The sequence below is a fragment of the Muntiacus reevesi genome, chromosome 17 (assembly GCF_963930625.1).
Source record: "Muntiacus reevesi chromosome 17, mMunRee1.1, whole genome shotgun sequence".
In the NCBI taxonomy this organism is placed as follows: Eukaryota; Metazoa; Chordata; class Mammalia; order Artiodactyla; family Cervidae; genus Muntiacus; species Muntiacus reevesi.
Window position 1 is genome coordinate 53,768,929 of NC_089265.1, and position 18,444 is coordinate 53,787,372.

The 18,444-nt window shown below is 44.3% G+C and overlaps 1 protein-coding gene across 10 annotated transcripts in view; it reads right to left on the reverse strand.

Moving 5' to 3' along the window:
* Positions 1–18,193, reverse strand: part of LOC136148301 (transducin-like enhancer protein 1) — a 92,255-nt gene extending 74,062 nt beyond the window's left edge. For all 10 annotated transcript variants that reach the window (XM_065907809.1, XM_065907811.1, XM_065907804.1 and 7 more), the window contains exons 1-4: positions 18,052–18,193; positions 17,175–17,275; positions 15,670–15,733; positions 15,512–15,556 (exon numbers count right to left, since the gene is read on the reverse strand). In XM_065907809.1, coding sequence (XP_065763881.1) covers positions 15,512–15,556; positions 15,670–15,733; positions 17,175–17,275; positions 18,052–18,075 — 234 coding nt within the window. In that variant the 5' untranslated portion in view covers positions 18,076–18,193. The remainder of the gene's footprint in view (positions 1–15,511; positions 15,557–15,669; positions 15,734–17,174; positions 17,276–18,051) is intronic.
* Positions 18,194–18,444: the final 251 nt, after the last annotated feature.

Sequence of the window (18,444 nt, forward strand, 5' to 3'; positions counted from 1 at the left end):
GGTTCAGGACACGTCAATTCTTGTTTCCCAGAGCACAAGAAACCAAATTTAACCCACATATTGTGTTACACAGGTCTGCACTCGCATGGTTCCCACAGGGCTGGGCTGGCTCAATAATGTTGAGCTTCTTCTGGAAGAACAGAATAGACTTCCTGCCATTTGGGCTGTGAAACACAGTAATCCACCAGGGAATAAAGGTCAATGTTGCACTTTTGGTCATTACTGAATCATTTGAGATGATCTGCGGTGAGGATGAGAGGAAAATCGAAGGCTGTGAGAACGCTGCAAATGGCTTGACCTCAGACCAATTTCCATCTCCATCTGTCTAATAGACATGTGGATAAAAAGCCTCCCTCCTTCTGGGCTACTCTGCTGTTTTCAAACCCACCACACAAGCCAGGAACCAGTTAAACAATACGTTAATAAGGGGAAATAACCTTCTAAGCCCCAGACTGACACTCCGGTTTTAGGGCATCAGCTCAAGTTTGGAGAGCAATTTTCCAGTCTGCGAGCAGTACTGCAAAGGAGAAATTCTAACGAATGTGGAGAATCGTCTGCAGTGCAGGGGCATGTGCCAAAAATCTCCTTATTTGTACATGCAAATATATGCATGCTCACACACCTCCGCCCCCCCACCAAAAGACATCCACACGATTTCTATTACGTCTGCTGACACAAAGGAGAACAGCAGTTCCAAAAACTGTGTGCTGCTGAGGAATCTTTTTTCTTGCAAGTGTCCAATTAATGCTGCTTAATCATTATTAAGGCATTTCAATCATTAAATACAAAATATTCCTGGGAACCCAGAGCCTAATTATCACTTAAGCCACGGAATAAATGTTAACATCCTGACTTTACGCTAATACTCCTCTTCACTGGTTTGGTCAAGCTCCTTTGTGAAGGTAATGCTAGTCCATATGTAAGTTTAGGCCCCCACAGTATATCAATGTCAAACAACATCGTGTCAAGCTAAGATTCAATTCAGGTAAGTGCCACTGCCAAATTTTCTTGTTCCCAGACGGGCTTTAAGATTATTTTATTGCTTAAAATTTAATTTGTTCCAACTCGTGTCTCCATGACAACGTTGGCTAACCCTGCAAATCATTTGGGTAATTGGATATCTTATCTTTCTATTGCTCTCAAATCGAATGATTCTGCTAGAATTGTAACAGCCAATCAAATTTACAGTCCTCCTGAGTAATAGACTTGGAAAAGTAGCCACATTCATCTCCTCTTTACAGCCATATTAAACCAGTATGCGACAAACAGTAGAGTCTGGTCTTCAAACTATACTCCAAACTCTAAGTGATGTCAATACCAATATCCTCCCTGTGCAAAGTCTACCCAAGAGCCCCTTCCCTTTTATACTATTTTAATTTGCAAAGCAACAATTGGTACCCATTCCATACAAATATTGAGCAATTTCAGCATTTTGAGGGACACCAATGAGTTTATCAGAAAAAGTAATCATAAAATAAAAATCTCAACTTTTGGTGGGTACTTGACCTTGTGATAGAATCATGACCGAAACAATGGCTGTACAAGATGATAGTGGTACACCACCACTGATCTGTCTGGGGCTCTTTCAGGTGGGCAAGCCACATCTGATGTTGTACATTACAAAAAGTAAGAATGGACACAGATTTAGCAACCAGCTCAAAAATTTCTGTATCCCTAGAGAAATCCAGTTGAAATGTGACACCCCATTCATTTCATTTAATTCATGAATTCAGAATAGTCATAGCATTCAGAATAATCAATTATGAAATAGAGATTTTTTTGTAAGATTCGAAAGTTAGCAGTTCCACTCTTGAGTTAGTGGTAGGATTTTGGCCTTTGGTCAGCTAAAAAGGACAGGAGTTGGACACATTTCAGTGGTCCAATTCCAATCTTCTGGGTAGCTGGACAAGGACACTGGCTCCCAGGGAGCTCAGGGCCCCGGCGTTGTAAGGGGGCCAGCCGGCTGACAAAAGGAAAAGGCTCCGCAGCCCAGGCCAACTGGCAGGCCGAGGGGTTGTCAAGAGCTTCATGCTTCCCCTCGGACACTCAGAGGACTTCAGGGCTTGAGCTAAACACAGAGCCACAACGCGGGGCATCTCAGCACACCGAAGTCAGCAGGCAGCCGGGCTTTTAGGCAAGCGAGAGAGGCAGGCGCTGCCAGCTGTGCCCTCTGTTAACCCAAACACTTACAAAAAGTCGCTACTGCATCATGCCTGGCAGTAAGAGTCAACAGTCTGAACTTCCAGTCCATCCAGTCCCAATGGTCTTGCTTTTCTCTCCCTCCTGTGGGTTTTGTGGGTGTGTGTGTTTCTTCCTGCTTCCTCAAATATTAGCACTTAAGTAGCAATTGTGAACTGACAGTCTACAAAAGTCTCAAGCCCATGAAGTACGTGGAAAATATTGCAACACATCTACTCAAATTTTTGCATGCACTTCAGAATTTTCATAGCCAAAGAAAACTATACATGTCAATTTACACTCCCGCCAACAGTGTAAGAGGGTTCCCTTTTCTTCACATCCTCTTCAGCAATTTTGTTTGTAGACTTTTTAATGATGGCCATTCTGACTGGTGTGAGGTGACACCTCACTGCACTTTTTTGATTTGCATTTCTCTAACAGTGAGTGATGTTGAGCATATTTTCAGGTCTGTTGGCCCTCTGTATGTCTTCTTTGGAGAAATGTCTGTTCAGGTCTTTCGCCCTCTTTTTGCCTGGGGTGTTTGTTTTTCTGGTGTTGCGCTGCATGAGCTGCTGGTATACTTTGGAGATTAATCCTTTGTCAGTTGTTTCGTTTGCAATTAGTCCTAAATGAGGTGGATGAAGCTAGAGCCTATTATATAGGGTGAAGTAAGCCAGAAAGAGAAACACAAGTATTGCATATTAACGCATGCCTATGAAATCTAGAAAGGTGGTACTGATGGTTCTATTTGCAGGACAGCAATGGAGACACAGACACGGAGAACAGGCCTGTGGACAGAGCGGGGGAAGGAGAGGCTGGGACAGACAGAGACAGTAGCGTGGAAGCATACATACATATTACATACATAGAACCACATGTAAAACAGACAGCAAGTAATTTGCTCTGTGACCGTGGGAGCTCAACCCAGTGCCTCCTGACAACCTAGCGGGGTGGGATGGGGAGGTTCATGGGGGCGGGGGGCGGTTCAGGAGGGAGAGAACGTGTGTATGACTGCGGCTGATTCGTGTAGATGTATGGCAGAAACCAACACAACATCGTAAAGCAATTATCCTTCAATAAAAAAATAAACCAAAAAGCTCTATGTGTGTATACGTCATCAAGACACACGATTTTTTTCTCCAACAAAGTAACAACTGTCTTTAATCCACCCACACACACACCCCTTTTTTTTTTTTCAGGATAATAAAACTCTCTTCCAATTCAAATTTTGATTTTCTACATTACATCAAAAAGAAAAAGAAAAAAGGAAACATACCTTCCAGCCTTTATTCTGCCAGAACTCACTTCCATAAACATGAACCAAAACTACTCTGTGGCTCACCCATCCCCTTAAATGAAAAAACTCAACACAAAGCTATTCTCACTGGTGGTTGTATTAACTATGTGACACTGTTGCCTTCCAAGGGCACACTTTGCTGTTTGACTTAAATAAGGCATCTTAATTCCTCTAGACCATGTGTGTGTGTGTGTGTGTGTGTGTGTGTACGGGCTCCCTTGCGTCCAACTCTTTCCAACCCTACAGACTGTAGCCCGCCAGGCTCCTCTGTCCATGGGATTTTCTTGGCAAGAATACTGGAGTGTGTTGCCATTTCCTCCTCCAGGGGCTCTTCCCGACCCAAGGATCAAACCCACATCTCCTACATCCACCTGGACTCCAGGTGGATTCTTTTACCACTGAGCCACCACAGAGGCTGCCAATAAGAGATTAAAAAAGGAGAGGGAAAAAAAAAAATGTCCTTTTGAACCTACAGACAAATGCTCCTGATCTTAGAAGTAAACAAACAATAAAAATTTTGAGGGGAAATACTGGAAAGCAAACAGTTCAGATGCAGGAAGGAAGGAAACTGGACTTGGAAAAACAATAGGGAGCGTGACCTAGAATTCCAAATACAGTGTACAGTTTAAAAGGAATCAATAATAGAGCCAATAACAGATTCTGAGATCAGCTGTCCTGAGACTGCCCAAGTACAGGCGCCTGCTCACAGAGACTCGCTCAATCCTGAAAACTGCCCTATCCAGTAGGTGCTCCTGTCATCCCTAACCTTCTTGCCTGTTTTTCTTCCTTTGCAGGGAGGGATAATTAATATCCAAGGGAGGCTGGAAGGATTTACAGAGAGCTCCCAGGTGGCTAAATGGTAAAGAATTTGCCTGCAATGCAGGAGACAAGGGTTTGATCCTTGGGACAGGAAGATCTCTTGGAGAAGGAAATGGCTACCCACTCCAGTACTCTTGCCTGGGAAATCTCATGAACAGAGGAGTCTGGCGGGATACAATCCATGGAGTTGCAAAAGGAGTCGGCCATGAGTCAGTGACTCAATAACAACCTACTGTACAATTTCTGGGGCACATGGAGCTCAATACATGGAGCTAAGAATATTTCCTCTCATGTTCCAAATAAGTCTACTCCTGGTGGCCCAGTAGTAAAGAATCTGCCTGCCAATGCAAGAGACACGGGTTCGATCCCTGAGTCGGGAAGATCCCTGGCAGAAGGAAATGGCAACCCACCCCAGTATTTGGCTTGGGAAATCCCATAGACAGAGAAGCCAGGAGGGATACAGTCCATGGGGTTTCAAAGAGTCTGACACGACTTAGCGACTAAACAATAACCAACAATAATAAACCCAAGAAGCTGACTTTTGAAAGCCAAAGCGCTGAAACAGACAAGTGTCTGAGAACTGAGTGGGCACCTGGAGCTGCAGGTTGCATGGGGACCAGATGCCCTTCCTCCATTGCAGGGCCCCAACCATTTTTCTCTCCATACCAGACCAAGATGCAGATCAATGTTTAAGACCCCCTTTCCTAAACCAAAAGCAACTTTTTATTTACACTCACTAATCCATAGAAGCCTTTCAAATGGCACAAATAAAGGCGGCTGCATTTTGTTCTCTAAATCAATTTTCTCCCCAGCCATCAACTAGATGTTCCTGCACAGAGAAAGAACAGCCCTTCCCTTCTAATTCAAAAATCCATAGTGCCATTGCCCTTGCAAACTGCTAAACAAGCAGTATCGGCAAGTCACTTGTGCTCTGTAATATATTTACTGCAAATCCCAATGGCTCACCTCCTAATGCAGTTTTTTATCGCATCTGTGCGTGTCAATACACTGGCCAGTCACCTTACTTGTAAGGGGCTCTGCCCAGCTATTTGCTCAAGGCATCAGGAGGGCACAGAGGACAAAGGCTACACTCCTAGAGGCCCCAGAGTTGGAGGGCCGCCTCCTCACGCCAGGATCCTGAAAGAGGTTTTGGTCTCCGGCAATGCACATCCTAATACTGCCCACAGCATCTGAGAGGCCACCTTAAATTCTCCATTAGGAGAGCTTCCATTCACACAAAGTTCAAAATCAGAGTCCTATCAGAGTCCTTCCCAGTTTTCTACCTATCAGCACTTAAGCTGCTCCCCTGGTGAATGGGCTGATCACATCTGAAAGGTGCATTATCAAGCACCAAAAGGGGAAGGGGAATCTGGCTTTTTAAAGTATAAACCTCTGCTTTCGGGTGAGAGCATAAGAGCAAGCACCCCAACACCACTTAATGGTGAATCATCTAATACAATCACGCCAAAAACACAAAGGGCAAGTTAGAAGGAAAATGCTACAAAATGCGATAAACACCTGTTCAGATGGAATTCTTCAGAGTATACTTGGAGAAACTACCCTTACATGTGCATCAGCCGCAAAGGTTGCTAAGGAAAAGCTTGTTGTAAAGTAAAATAAATAAATTAATTAATTAAAAAAAAAAGAAAGGCTTGAATTATCTATTTATCTTTCAGGGTGAGCAGAAGGCAAGTGCGCTCTATGCAAGATATGGGACAGGCAGATATTATAAAAATGCTACTTTACAGACTCCTGGGATCAAACAGGTGGGTATAATACAAGGTGTTCACTTTACATTTCTTTCTCCTTTTCTGTATATTTGAAACTCTTCATAGTAAAATGTTTGGGGTGGGGGATGAACTTGTAAAGACAAGTAAATCATGCCCATGCTCAGTCGGGTCTGACTCTCTGCAACCCCATGGACTGTAGCCCACCAGGCTCCTCTGTCCATGCAATTTTTCAGGCAAGAATACTAGAGTGGGTTGTCATTTCCTTCTCCAGGGAATCTTCCCGACTCAGGGATCAAACCCGCATCTCTTGCATTGGCAAGTGGGTTCTTTACCCCTGAGCCACCTGGGAAGCCTCTGTAAGTAAATAATCAATAGTATGATTATTAAGAAACCTGATGACTAAGTCAAGTCTAATGTCCTGGGAGAAGCTTGTGATGCAGCTTATCCGCAGTTCTGTTCGTGGCTGTGGTCATCCTTAGGAGACAAATGGTGGTTCCCAAAGCAGTAATACATCCACATAATTCACACGGAAACCCAGACCTCAGCAACATATTACTTCTGTTTTCTCTCTTTTTATCTTTATACTACAAACCGAAATATATTACTCTAATTAAACTTCCCTAAGTAGCCTCTGTAGATATTTGACTATAAATCATTTTTCCAAAAGAAAAACATCTGAGCAAAAGTGGTTGGATTAGAACTGTAATCCTACAAAACATCTGGTGAAACCAAACAGATTTCACTCTTAATTTTATCATAAGGACTCATACTGGTACTCCAGACTCAAGTTTTTAATCTAGATTCCATGGACTTGCTGATGGATCTTAAGATGTCCACAAAGAGCCAAAATTGTTTGGCAAAGCTCCATGTGTATCAAAATGCGTATGGTTTTTTGCCAAGCAGGTTTTACCTGATTTTCATATGGGTTCAAGATCCAAAATAGTTACTCTACCTCCTCTGAGGGCACATTAAATGCTACTTAAATGCCTAGTTAGGGATTTTCCTGGTGGTCCAGTGGCTAAGATGCCACAATCCTAATGCAGGGGGCCTGGGTTCAATTCTTGGTTGAGGAACCAAATCCCACATGCCACAACTAAAGATCCCACACACTGCATTAAAAAAATCCCTCACTCACTCCCCTAAAGACGCTCCCTTCCAGGATGAGCGTTCCAAGACTGTTTACAACGTGGGTTAACATGGACCCTGGAGTCAGGGTGGCCCAGGGGCCACACCAGACAAGCCGACAGGGAGCCCCGAGACTGTGAGAACTCTGACGTTAACCCCTCCAATTAAAGTTTCCATTTATTATACATGTATACAACAATCAGTGTAGTAACATACTTACAGAACTTACCAATTCATAAGTAAACAAGTCTGGGGATACGTTTTTAAACTTTTTACTGACAGGCTGTACAAAGCTAGTGAGATCACTAAAGACAGTACTATCAAACCCAGCCTAGAGAATTTCCTGGAAGTCCAATGGTTAAGATTCGGTGCTTTCACAGCTGAAGGTGCAGGTTCAATCCCTGGTTGGGGAACTAGGATTCCTCAAGCCATGCAGCAGAGGAGAAAGAAAAAAAAAAAAAAAAAAACCCAGCCTAGTACCACATGTATTTATTTCAGCGGTTTAACAAGTAGCATGATTTGGACATGCAAGTTCAAATGTACCTATGTTCTCAAAGACAACTTATTCCACTTCATCAAATGAATAATAACTATCTAAGAGATCAAACTGCCAACATCCACTGGTTCATCGAAAAAGCAAGAGAGTTCCATAAAAACATCTATTTCTGCTTTATTGACTATGTCAAAGTCTTTGACTGTGTGGACCACAATAAACCGTGGAATATTCTGAAAGAAATGGGAATACCAGACCACCTGACCTGGCTCTTGAGAAACCTATATGCAGGTCAGGAAGCAACAATTAGAACTGGACACGGAACAACAGACTGGTTCCAAATAGGAAAAGGAATACATCAAGGCTGTATATTGTCACCCTGCTTATTTAACTTATATGCAGAGTACATCATGAGAAACGCTGGGCTGGAGGAAGCACAAGCTGGAATCAAGATTGCTGGGAGAAATATCAATAACCTCAGATATGCAGATGATACCACCCTTATGGCAGAAAGTGAAGAAGAACTAAAGAGCCTCTTGATGAAAGTGAAAGAAGAGAGTGAAAAAGTTAGCTTAAAGCTCAACACTCAGAAAACTAAGATCATGGCATCTGGTCCCATCACTTTATGGGAAATAGATGGGGAAACAGTGGGAACAGTGTCAGACTTTATTTTTTTGGGCTCCAAAATCACTGCAGATGGTGACTGAAGCCATGAAATTAAAACTCCTTGGAAGGAAAGTTATGACCAAACTAGATAGCATATTAAAAAGCAGAGACATTACTTTGTCAACAAAGGTCCATCTAGTCAAGGCTATGGTTTTTCCAGTGGTCATGTATGGATGTGAGAGTTGGACCGTGAAGAAAGCTGAGTGCCGAAGAATTGATGTTTTTGAACTGTGGTGTTGCAGAAGACTCTTGAGAATCCCTTGGACTGCAAGGAGATCCAACCAGTCCATCCTAAAGGAGATCAGTCCTGGGTGTTCATCGGAAGGACTGATGCTGAAGCTGAAACTCCAGTACTTTGGCCACCTCATGGGAAGAGCTGACTCATTGTAAAAGACCCTGATGCTGGGAGGGACTGGGGGCAGGAGGAGAAGGGGACGACAGAGGATGAGATGGCTGGATGGCATCACCGACTCGATGGACATGAGTTTGAGTAAACTCCAGGAGTCGGTGATGGACAGGGAGGCCTGGCGTGCTGCGATTCATGGGGTTGCAGAGTCAGACACGACTGAGCGACTGAACTGAACTGAACTAAATATCTATTGAAAATAGGTACACTACCCCTTTCAGCATGCACACCCACTATGCTTAATAGCAATTTTTCCTCTATTTGGCAGGTGAAAAAGCTGATTCAATGAACAGAATTCTTCTGGTCTGATTTTCCTTATACTCAAAATAGCCTTCCCCAGTCCCTTTTCCGGCAAACATATTTTGTGGTCAAAGAATGACCAAGTAGCAAATAATGCTACTAGAAAAACTAGAAAAATGTGTTTGTTGTATCTAGTATGAAAACATGGGGGGTGGGATGAAGGTAAACAATATTTTCATGGTTATGACTGCTATGCTGCTTTAAAGTAGGCAGACAGAATTAAAAATTTACTAGGTACCAAAAATTGAAATGTAAAATAATGAAACACAAACTTGTTTGAAATCACAGGTTGGTTGGTAAAACTTTGTGTCAATATTTCTTGTAGTTTCACAAAAAGCATTATGGTGACTGGGTGATCCATAAACTGAACAGTTCTGTAATCACTGTGGTCTTGCAAACAATTTTAGAAACCATTGTTTTTTCTTTAGCCAAGTGAATAGTAATACAGGAATCTCTTAATTTATGTTAAAAATTCAGAGTAAACTTTTTTCATTTTTCCAATGAAACCATGCCTCAGAAAAAAGTTAGAAAATCTCTCCCACACCTGAGGGACCCATGCCTACACACACGCGCGCGCGCGCACACACACACACACACACATACACACATACTCACTCACTCTCTCTCTCTCTCCCCTTCAAGCACCAAGCTATATTCATGGAAGATTCCTATGGCACATTTCTTACTACAGAATTCACCAGTTCCATTATCAAACACTATTTTTGAAGCTACAAATGCCTAATCTTGTCAAATCAGCGAACCTCCCAAAACAGCTGTCTAAAATTTAATTAAAGACCATTACACCAAATACTCCGCATTAAGCATACTAGTCCCGAGAATTCCAATTTTTAAAAATCTGAAGCAACAGCTAAGTACCAGGGATGGGAAGGGTCGGGGGCGGGGTCACAGGACATGACTGAGTCAATCAAGGCTTAATGAGAGCCTAGTCAGTTTCTTTGTTTCCTCAAATTTAATCCAAGCCCGGAGACCACAAAAGTTTAATAAAAGAAAAGTCGAAGACTCAGATCTAGGGAAACTCAAAATGGTTCCAGGAGCCAGTAACTGAATATATCTTTAGTGAAACTACCACACAAGATATTTATTTAAATATTTGCTAAAGGAACAGATTTTCCTTTCTGCGTTTCTTAATAAACACTATTTGAAGGGATCTCTGAAGCCTCTGGACAGACTCTCCTTAGCTGACCCATACACGGAGCTGGTTTGAAGCCGGGTGGGGGATGCTCCTTGCTCTGGAGGAGAGCTCTTCGTCAGAGTCTGTCTAGTCTCACTACCCCCTTCTCAGAGCAGGAAACCAGGGTCCAGGCAACCTGTTCATGACCCACCCCATCACCCTAGTGAGTGACTTTAGTCAGCTCTATCTCACACCAAGGTAGACCCCACACATCACTGGGACATGCCACCTGGCCCTGCCCTCTGGAGATGCGGAGCGGGGCGGAGGGGAGGCCGGCTCTCGGACCTCACATGTGCCTCCCCGGCCTCACCTCACCCTATTCCCAACCCTGTCAGATTCTGCCCCCACATCACATGCTGGCATTTTGTTCCTCACGGATTTTTTGACTTTGATTTCGAACTTTAAGGATGGGATGGAGAGGGAGGCAGGAAGGGGGATCAGGATGGGGAACATATGTAAATCCATGGCTGATTCATGTCAGTGTATGGCAAAACCCACTACAATACTGTAAAGTAATTAGCCTCCAACTAATAAAAATAAATGGGGGAAAAAAATAAAAGTATTTTAAAAGCTTGATGGTTGGATGGCATCATCGACTCGAGGGGCATGAGTCTGAGCAAACTCCAGGAGACAGTGAAGGACAGGGAAGCCTGGCGTGCTGCAGTCCACTGGGCTGCAAAGAGTGGGACACAACTGAACAAACAATTAGGCTTTCTGACACCTCCCTCAAACTCTGTGCCCAAGGCAAATAAATGCTCACTCGCCTACCCTAGTCCTGGCCCTGGAAAGAAACCCACAATGAGTCCAGCAGTGGAAGGGGTCAGGAGGGTGCTGTGTAAGGAGTGACGGATTCGCCTGGCTAGCTGATAAAAACAAACAAAAAAAACAAAGGCTAATCTTGCACCTCGGAATCTAGGTTCTACACACAGCGAGCTTTATCTCTTAACTCCTACTTGTAAAGGACAGGCCTGGCTAATGAAATGAAGTGACGACCACTCCAACCTTGATGACAGCTATCTTCTTTGTATTACAAGATGGAGCTTTAACTCCAAGTGCCTACTCAGTTCCATTCGGAGACGCTGACTTAAAAAAGAAAGAAAAAAAAACAAGATCTCAAAATGAGAAGGTGTAGACTGAAAACCCACATGGTTTAAAAGCAGGAAGAAAGGGAAAACGTACAGACAAAATAATAAGGGTCATATCTAAGGAATTAACCCACGAGTGAACCCCTAACAGTTCCACCACAACACTTTTAAAACACTACTGAAGAACATTTCTTTCTAGACAGGAACTTTAAAGCACTTACCAAAACTGTGAAAGCAGTTTTAACTTCAAAATTTATATGGTCTGAGGACACTGTGCTTGCTGAATTATCACACAGAGTTTGGAAATATTCAGCTCTCATCTGTTTTTTTTTCCCCCTCCTTCTCCTCTCCTTCCCTACCCCACAATCAGCACTGCAGAAAACTTTCCTACCAGTCCTTTCATTTATTTTTAAATTCTTCCACCACCCTGGAGAGCCCTAAGCACTGCCTGCTCTTCAAAAGAATACAGGCACAGAGAGGCAAAGTAATCGATCAAACTCACTGCATTGCTGGGTTTCAACTAGGAATCCTAAAAACGCATTTCATGGGTTTTTTTTTTGGTTCTTAGGCCTATTTTAACCTGTGGACAGTACTGCTCAGTCGGTTACAACTTTCTAGTTGCCCACAGCTGTAGCCTCACCCACCAGTCAGTACTGCTGATTTTCCTAATTTCTACAATATGCGCCTTGCCCCAGGGTGTCTTGCAAATGGTGAAATTGATCAAAACAGACAAAGATCGAACAGAGGCAGGCAGCAGAGTAGATGTAGGTCGCTAACACAGGCTCAAGTGTGATTCCACCACTGGCCTCATCCTCCAAAGGCAGCAGGGTTGGGGGAGACGGGGAAGAAGCCCTGAATGCGGAACCAGGTGACCCAAACTCAAGTTTCAGTAGATCCTGCCCCTGACAAGTTGCAGACTCTGAGCATCTGCCCCCACATTACAAGGCAGAGCACAACACCTACCGAATCTAACACCTACCCAATCTACTTCACAGGACAAGGCCAGGTGCTTTTGAAAACTAAGTGCTGAACAAATTCATGCCACTAATGACAACTTACTTATTATAATGACAACTTATGAAGCATGGCTTTATCAGTGTGCTGAACAGGTACACAAGTGGGATAAATAAGCCCTATGTAAGGATTTACAGTGCATCTTCTTCCCCAAAATATCAAATGAAACAATACCATGCCATATGACAGGGAAAAAAAAAAAAAAACTTTATCAAGCAGCCAAACACTAAGCACAGTCCTATCCTCAAAAACAGCTAGACTCACATTAACCTATTTTTTCATGTACCTGAACACTGGTGGTATCAGAATTGCTCCAACTTTCATGAAAAGTCTCCACCTTCCTGTATAGAGATATCTAGAGTTTACATGACCTACCTGAAAAGAGACAGACAGGCGGGAAGCTATAAAAAGCACAAAGGAAAAAAAATTTTGTCTTCATGCTACCATTAGAGATTTCAATATCCATGACCACCCTGATTTCATTGACTTTTTGGTAACTGGCCACAGATGGCAGCAGAGAAAGTAAGGGGAAGGCTTATCAGGAAGTGTTGACACAACATAAACACGGACTGCGGGCACCAAACCAGCTAAGGAAACCACAATTATACCATTCTTGATCTGGATGTACTTCCACTTTCAAACTTCCAGACGGAAAAGGTGGTGGTGAGATTTGACACTGAAATCTCTCAAACTCACCCCTCCACAAAGCCGCTGAAAGGTGAGGAGGAGAGCGGTCGTCACACGGGAGACAAACCTTAACAACATTAAAGCACTCTCCATGGAAAGTTTCCCCATCACTGCATTTTTTTTTTTCCAGTAACAAAGATGTTGTCAGAAATGACAATTTTTTGTGTCCCCTGATGATGCCTTGCTAGCATTTGGTTATAAGCCATAAAGCAGGACTAATTTCAGCCTGTCAGGAGTCTTGCTAATGCCCAGTTTCCCCCTAGAGAGAATTCCTGTCAAATCTAATGAGAGCTCCAAAGGCCCTCTCTACAATATAATGAGCACTTAGGCCATGCTGGTGATCAGGCGGCAAAAAGCATCAATTTGAGCCTGGCTACACCCTGGGGGCCAGACGTCACCAGTTTTAATAAGAATTATGATTACTAGCTGCACCAAATGCCTCCTCAGAACTTATTATTAATGTGTGACATTCAGAAGGATGTTTTTCAAATGTAAGGCCACTTTAAACTGAATTACAGCACGGCTTTGCATACCACTCTAGTTAAGGGTCTGTCAGCGTTTACAATATAAACCAAATTTCAGGGGGCTTAATATCCTACTATGGAGAACACAACATCTCTCAGCTTTTCACATTTTTCAAATTACTGAGCCAATTATACACAACATATTATTAACGCACACTGGCTCATGAACAGACAATATATACCCACAAATGCCCAATGGAGTCCAGAAACTCATTAGAAAACTATTTTCACACCATGGGGTTCCTGATCTTCCTTCTCCCTTCTTCCTTTTGATAGAGGTCCTCCACCAAGTAACCTACAGGAACCCAGGAGAATTTCGCACCTCCTGTAGCTCCCCCAATAAATCCAGCACCAATACACATCACACAGAGGTGGTGTTCCCCTGTACAGAGTCAGTGAGGTTATTACACCCTTTGAGTTTATGAGTTTAAAAGAAACCTCAATCTCCTCCTTACCCTTCCAGAAAATTTGTTGGGGGAGAAAAAATGTGCCTTTAGGGTAACTTTAAAAAAACAAAGTGGCACATTAGAACTCCTCCACCAAGTTTATTTGCATAATTCATTTAAATGACCGTATATCTTTTAGTATAATTACTATCAACAAGTTACAATTGCCTCAATCAGGCACTGGCCCCTTTAAGCACACAGAAACAAAGACATAAACCCAACAGAAACTAGGCTACCAACTCTGCAAATCAGAACAGAACTGGCATTTTTAAAGGCCCAATTACACTGCTAATGAAAAGCCCTGAACTTAACCATCTCCTTCCAAACACATATCTGAGAACAGATCTAAGGTACACGATGATAACATAACATTATGAAATCTATGATGAATTAAAAATCAAAGAGTGCAGAGTTACAAAAGCAGAATTCAACTCTGAAACACACTTGCTTAATGAAAGTCTTTGAATATAAGGAAGATCTGAAGGCTGAACTAATCAATTTCTCCACTGTGCCCCAGCCGGTCAGCCATGCTCTTTAATTTAATGAAACAAGGGTTTGAGATGAAATAGCACATATACATCAAGTAAGAATTGTATTGTTGCACTTTGAAATGTGTCCAACTGTGCAACTTTATCTGATGATAATTTTTTAAGAGGCAATCGATTTCTAAAAGACTTATTGTACCAGAGTCTTGATGAAAAAGTGAATGTCAGCATATCTCCAGAATACTTACACCCTGCCATTAATGCTTTCTTTGGCAGACAATGACTACTCAATTGAGGGTCCTTTGGGCTGAGCAATCATTTAGCTTTTCTTCTCTTATGAGGTCCTTAGTGCCTTGTTCCAGCTCAATACTCTTTTTATACACCATTATAGTAGCCATAAGTGTGAATTTTATGGGAACTTGCAAACTCATAGTCATAGCTTGAGCTTTCCAGTCACTAATCTTTTCATGCTTTTAAAACCACTAGGACTGAAACAACTCCCAACATAAGCTGTGGTCATAAAAGGATGCTTTTTTCACCTCCAAACCTGTATCAACAGAGACATTTTTTAAAAAGTTGTTTGCTAATATGCCACTAATCCTGAGTGTCGCTTTATGTAGCCCCCAAAACTCCACAGTTCGTCTTATACCTTGTTTAACCTGAGTAAAGAAACTCCTGAATACCCGTCTTTCCTCCAAAAGGCCACACTTCTTTCCAAATCAGCACAAAAACATTAGCTATTCTGAACTTCAGAACTTGACAGCTAGATCTTCCAAGAAGAGAATAAATGTATCCAGGCAGTAAAGTCAAGTCAAAGCCTCGATTCCAGTCTGCCTATAAACAGGCTAGTTTACACTTCCAAAGCACCTCTCACCTAGTAACTTAAACATTCTAAAACTGTCAAGAACCAGCACTTACTGTAGAACACTACCCCCCAATTCTCAAGAAGGGAAACCAAGGCTGAAATATGGCATGCAGATACCTCCCACTACTGAGGACAAAGCCAGTACTATAGAATCATGACTTTATTTCTCATTTCAACTTGAGACTTCACTAAAGCTTACCTGTTTATGCATTTCTATGTTTAATCCATATGACATTTCATAATACTGTAAAAAGAAAAAAGAACCAAGCATTTCATTAACTCATGTTCTGTAATGCTGAGAACACATATTTGTTACTATTATATGAAAAGGGAAAAAACCTAATCTTTGATACCTACCATCACATAGTGCCTCTGCATTTCTGTCTTTTCACTTGCCAGTTTCTCACATTCCAATTTAAGGCTACGAAAACAAAACAGGCAACTTAATGTAAACATTATGTCACTTGTTTTAACATCTGCCTCACATATTTGCACTTCAAGTAAAAACACAGACCAATTTGGAAAAGCCATAAACTATCTAGGTAAACACCCAAAAGCTTTGTCCTTGCATTAAATGGGGAAAAGGAACAAGAGGAACAGTGGAAGGTATCCACTTAAAAACTAAGCTTTTCCTTCTTGGTGCATACCTGGTCTGATGCCAAGACCAAAAGATCTGTCAAAACCTCTGATCTACTCAGAAGACTGATTTCTCCTCATGGTCATCTGTTCACTCCTACTTGCTTCCCTGCATTCAAGTTTGCTTCCCGGGACTTAACCAAAACCTGGCCTGTATAACCTTCAGTCTCAGGCATAGGCTATGTCACCTTTGCCAACTCAAACAGTCTCTTGGTTTGAAAACTGTACCTGTAAAGTTACTTCTACAATTGTTTTAATACCTTTGTTTTTTAATTCCCTGCCAAAATATGTCATGTAGCTTCTGCAATTAAAGTGGGCTGAAGTCTTCCCTTCCTGGCAAATATGGTGTGGGCAGGGATGCTTCAAGCTCTGGAGATTACTATCTTCAAGTAGACAAAAGGTCAATAATCAGAGAGCCTCTGACAAAAATAAGAAAGTTCACACCCAAGCAGCTGTGTGTTTTCTCTCTGGCAAGATAAAAACAAAACCTGTCATTACAGTTATTTCTTAGCTCTAAGCAACTAAGATTTCATAGAACCAGGGGAAGAAACTAACATTTCTAGAAAATCTACTATGGACAGGGTGCTTTAAAAATAGCTTTCTTTTATAAATTTTTTGAAGCAGCTTTCATTAGATGAAGAGACTAAAGATGAGACGACTACAAATGTGACTCCAATCCCTTGCCCTACCCAAACCAACACAGAATGAAGTCAAAGCAGGTGGGCTGTCCCCTAAACACATCCACAGCACCCCCACTAATGATGGGCGCAGCTAAAAGCATCTACCCTCCCACAATGGACTTTGCCTCAAAGAATCCATTCTAGTATGGCAAACAGCGATTTCAACACTGGCTTTGCCTCTCTGAACCTGCACTCCTGAGCTGGGGCATCGACTGAACCAAGCTCAGCCTGTTGCAAAATAAATAAATGAAGTGCAAATATTGACAGTTCTCATGCAACTCCTAAATACACGAAAAAAGGCTCCTTGGAACAGCAGCAAACGGGCAAAGGGGAAACAATGGGAGGAGGAGGAGGAGGAGACAAGAGAAGAGGCGGCCCGGGAAGAGCAGGGGAAAGGGGTAACGTGAATGACAGGTCTTAACTGCGACTCCACGCGCCACCGCCTGGACGCAAGTACTCAGTACAGCCGCCGCCGCCACCAGGAGGGGCGACCCGGGGCACAGCGCTGCCCCGGCCACCACTCACCGGGCGCGGCCCGACACGCACCTGTGATACTGCGCCTGCAGGAACTGAAATTCCTCTTTAATCCGGTCCAGGGACTCCGGGATAGTGAACTTGAAGGGCTGGCCTGCAGCCTGGTGCGGCGTCTAGGGGCGATCAGCGAGGGGGACCGAGCGACCGGGATGCGGACGGTTGGATAAAGCAGAGTCAAAGAGTGGGTGGGACATAAACAAAAAATAAAGTTAGAAGTGGCGCCAAACGGAGTCCCGAACTCGAGTTTGCGCTTCACTTGGGGAGAAGGGAAGATGGACCTTCCCAGATCTGAAGCTCCTCAAATGACGCTCGCAGCCTCTTCCAGCCTCCAGGTTGGGACGCGGTGAGTGCGCCTGGGTCACCTGGTTGAAGGGACAAGGGTCCCCGGCGGCGGCCCTGGAGGACCTGGCCAGATTGTCGTCGACGACGCCGCCCCCTCCCTCAGGGGGCGATAATGACCCCGGGGACCAGAGGAGAAAACTCCCCGATGTTCCCCGTTCCCAGAGTCGCCGGGGCCACCTCCGGGCGCGCCGGAACCGGGGCCTCATTGACATGTAAATAGGCGAGACGAGAAACAAAGCGGGGGGCGCACCACCCGCCTGGGGAAGGGCGAGGATGCGGCCGCGGGAGAAACCCCAGCCTCCCTAAGCGCCCCGCCCGCCCGGTCTAGACGTCAAGTAGGAGGGCGCCTGGAGCAAAGGGGTAGAATTGAGAGTTTCAGCCCCCTTCCCGCACAGGGGAGCGGGCCCGGGACCTCCCAAGTCTTGCACCCTTGGAGGCCAGGGGGCTCGGCCAGATGGTAGCAGCCACCCATCTCCTCACCGCACAGAAAGAGCGACCGCCACTCCGCCACCTCCCTGCCCCCCACTCCACCACCGCCGCGCCTCACCGGGTGCCGGCTCTGCGGGAACATCGCTCTGGCGGCGGCCGCGGCTCTGTTCCCGGGCAACTCAATTCTCCGCTCAATTTCCAACTTTAATCCCGCCGAGGAAAATTAAGCCGGGAAGCCAGGCAGAAGCGGGCAGCGCGCTGGCCACGCACGCAGGCGCGCTCGGCGGGGCGCACAGGCCGCTCTGCTCCCGCCCGCGCGGACTCCCGCGCTCAGGGCCACATCACAGGGCACCCCGGGCCCGGCCGCACCAAGAACCTGCGGACGCCGCCGGCGCTCGTGAGGGCGCGGGGGCTGCGCTTCCACCCGCGGGCCTCGGCCGCCCGGGCTGAGAGATGTGACTCGGCGCTCCTCTCGGCGATCCGCGCGCGCCGCAGCGGTCCCGGGCAACAG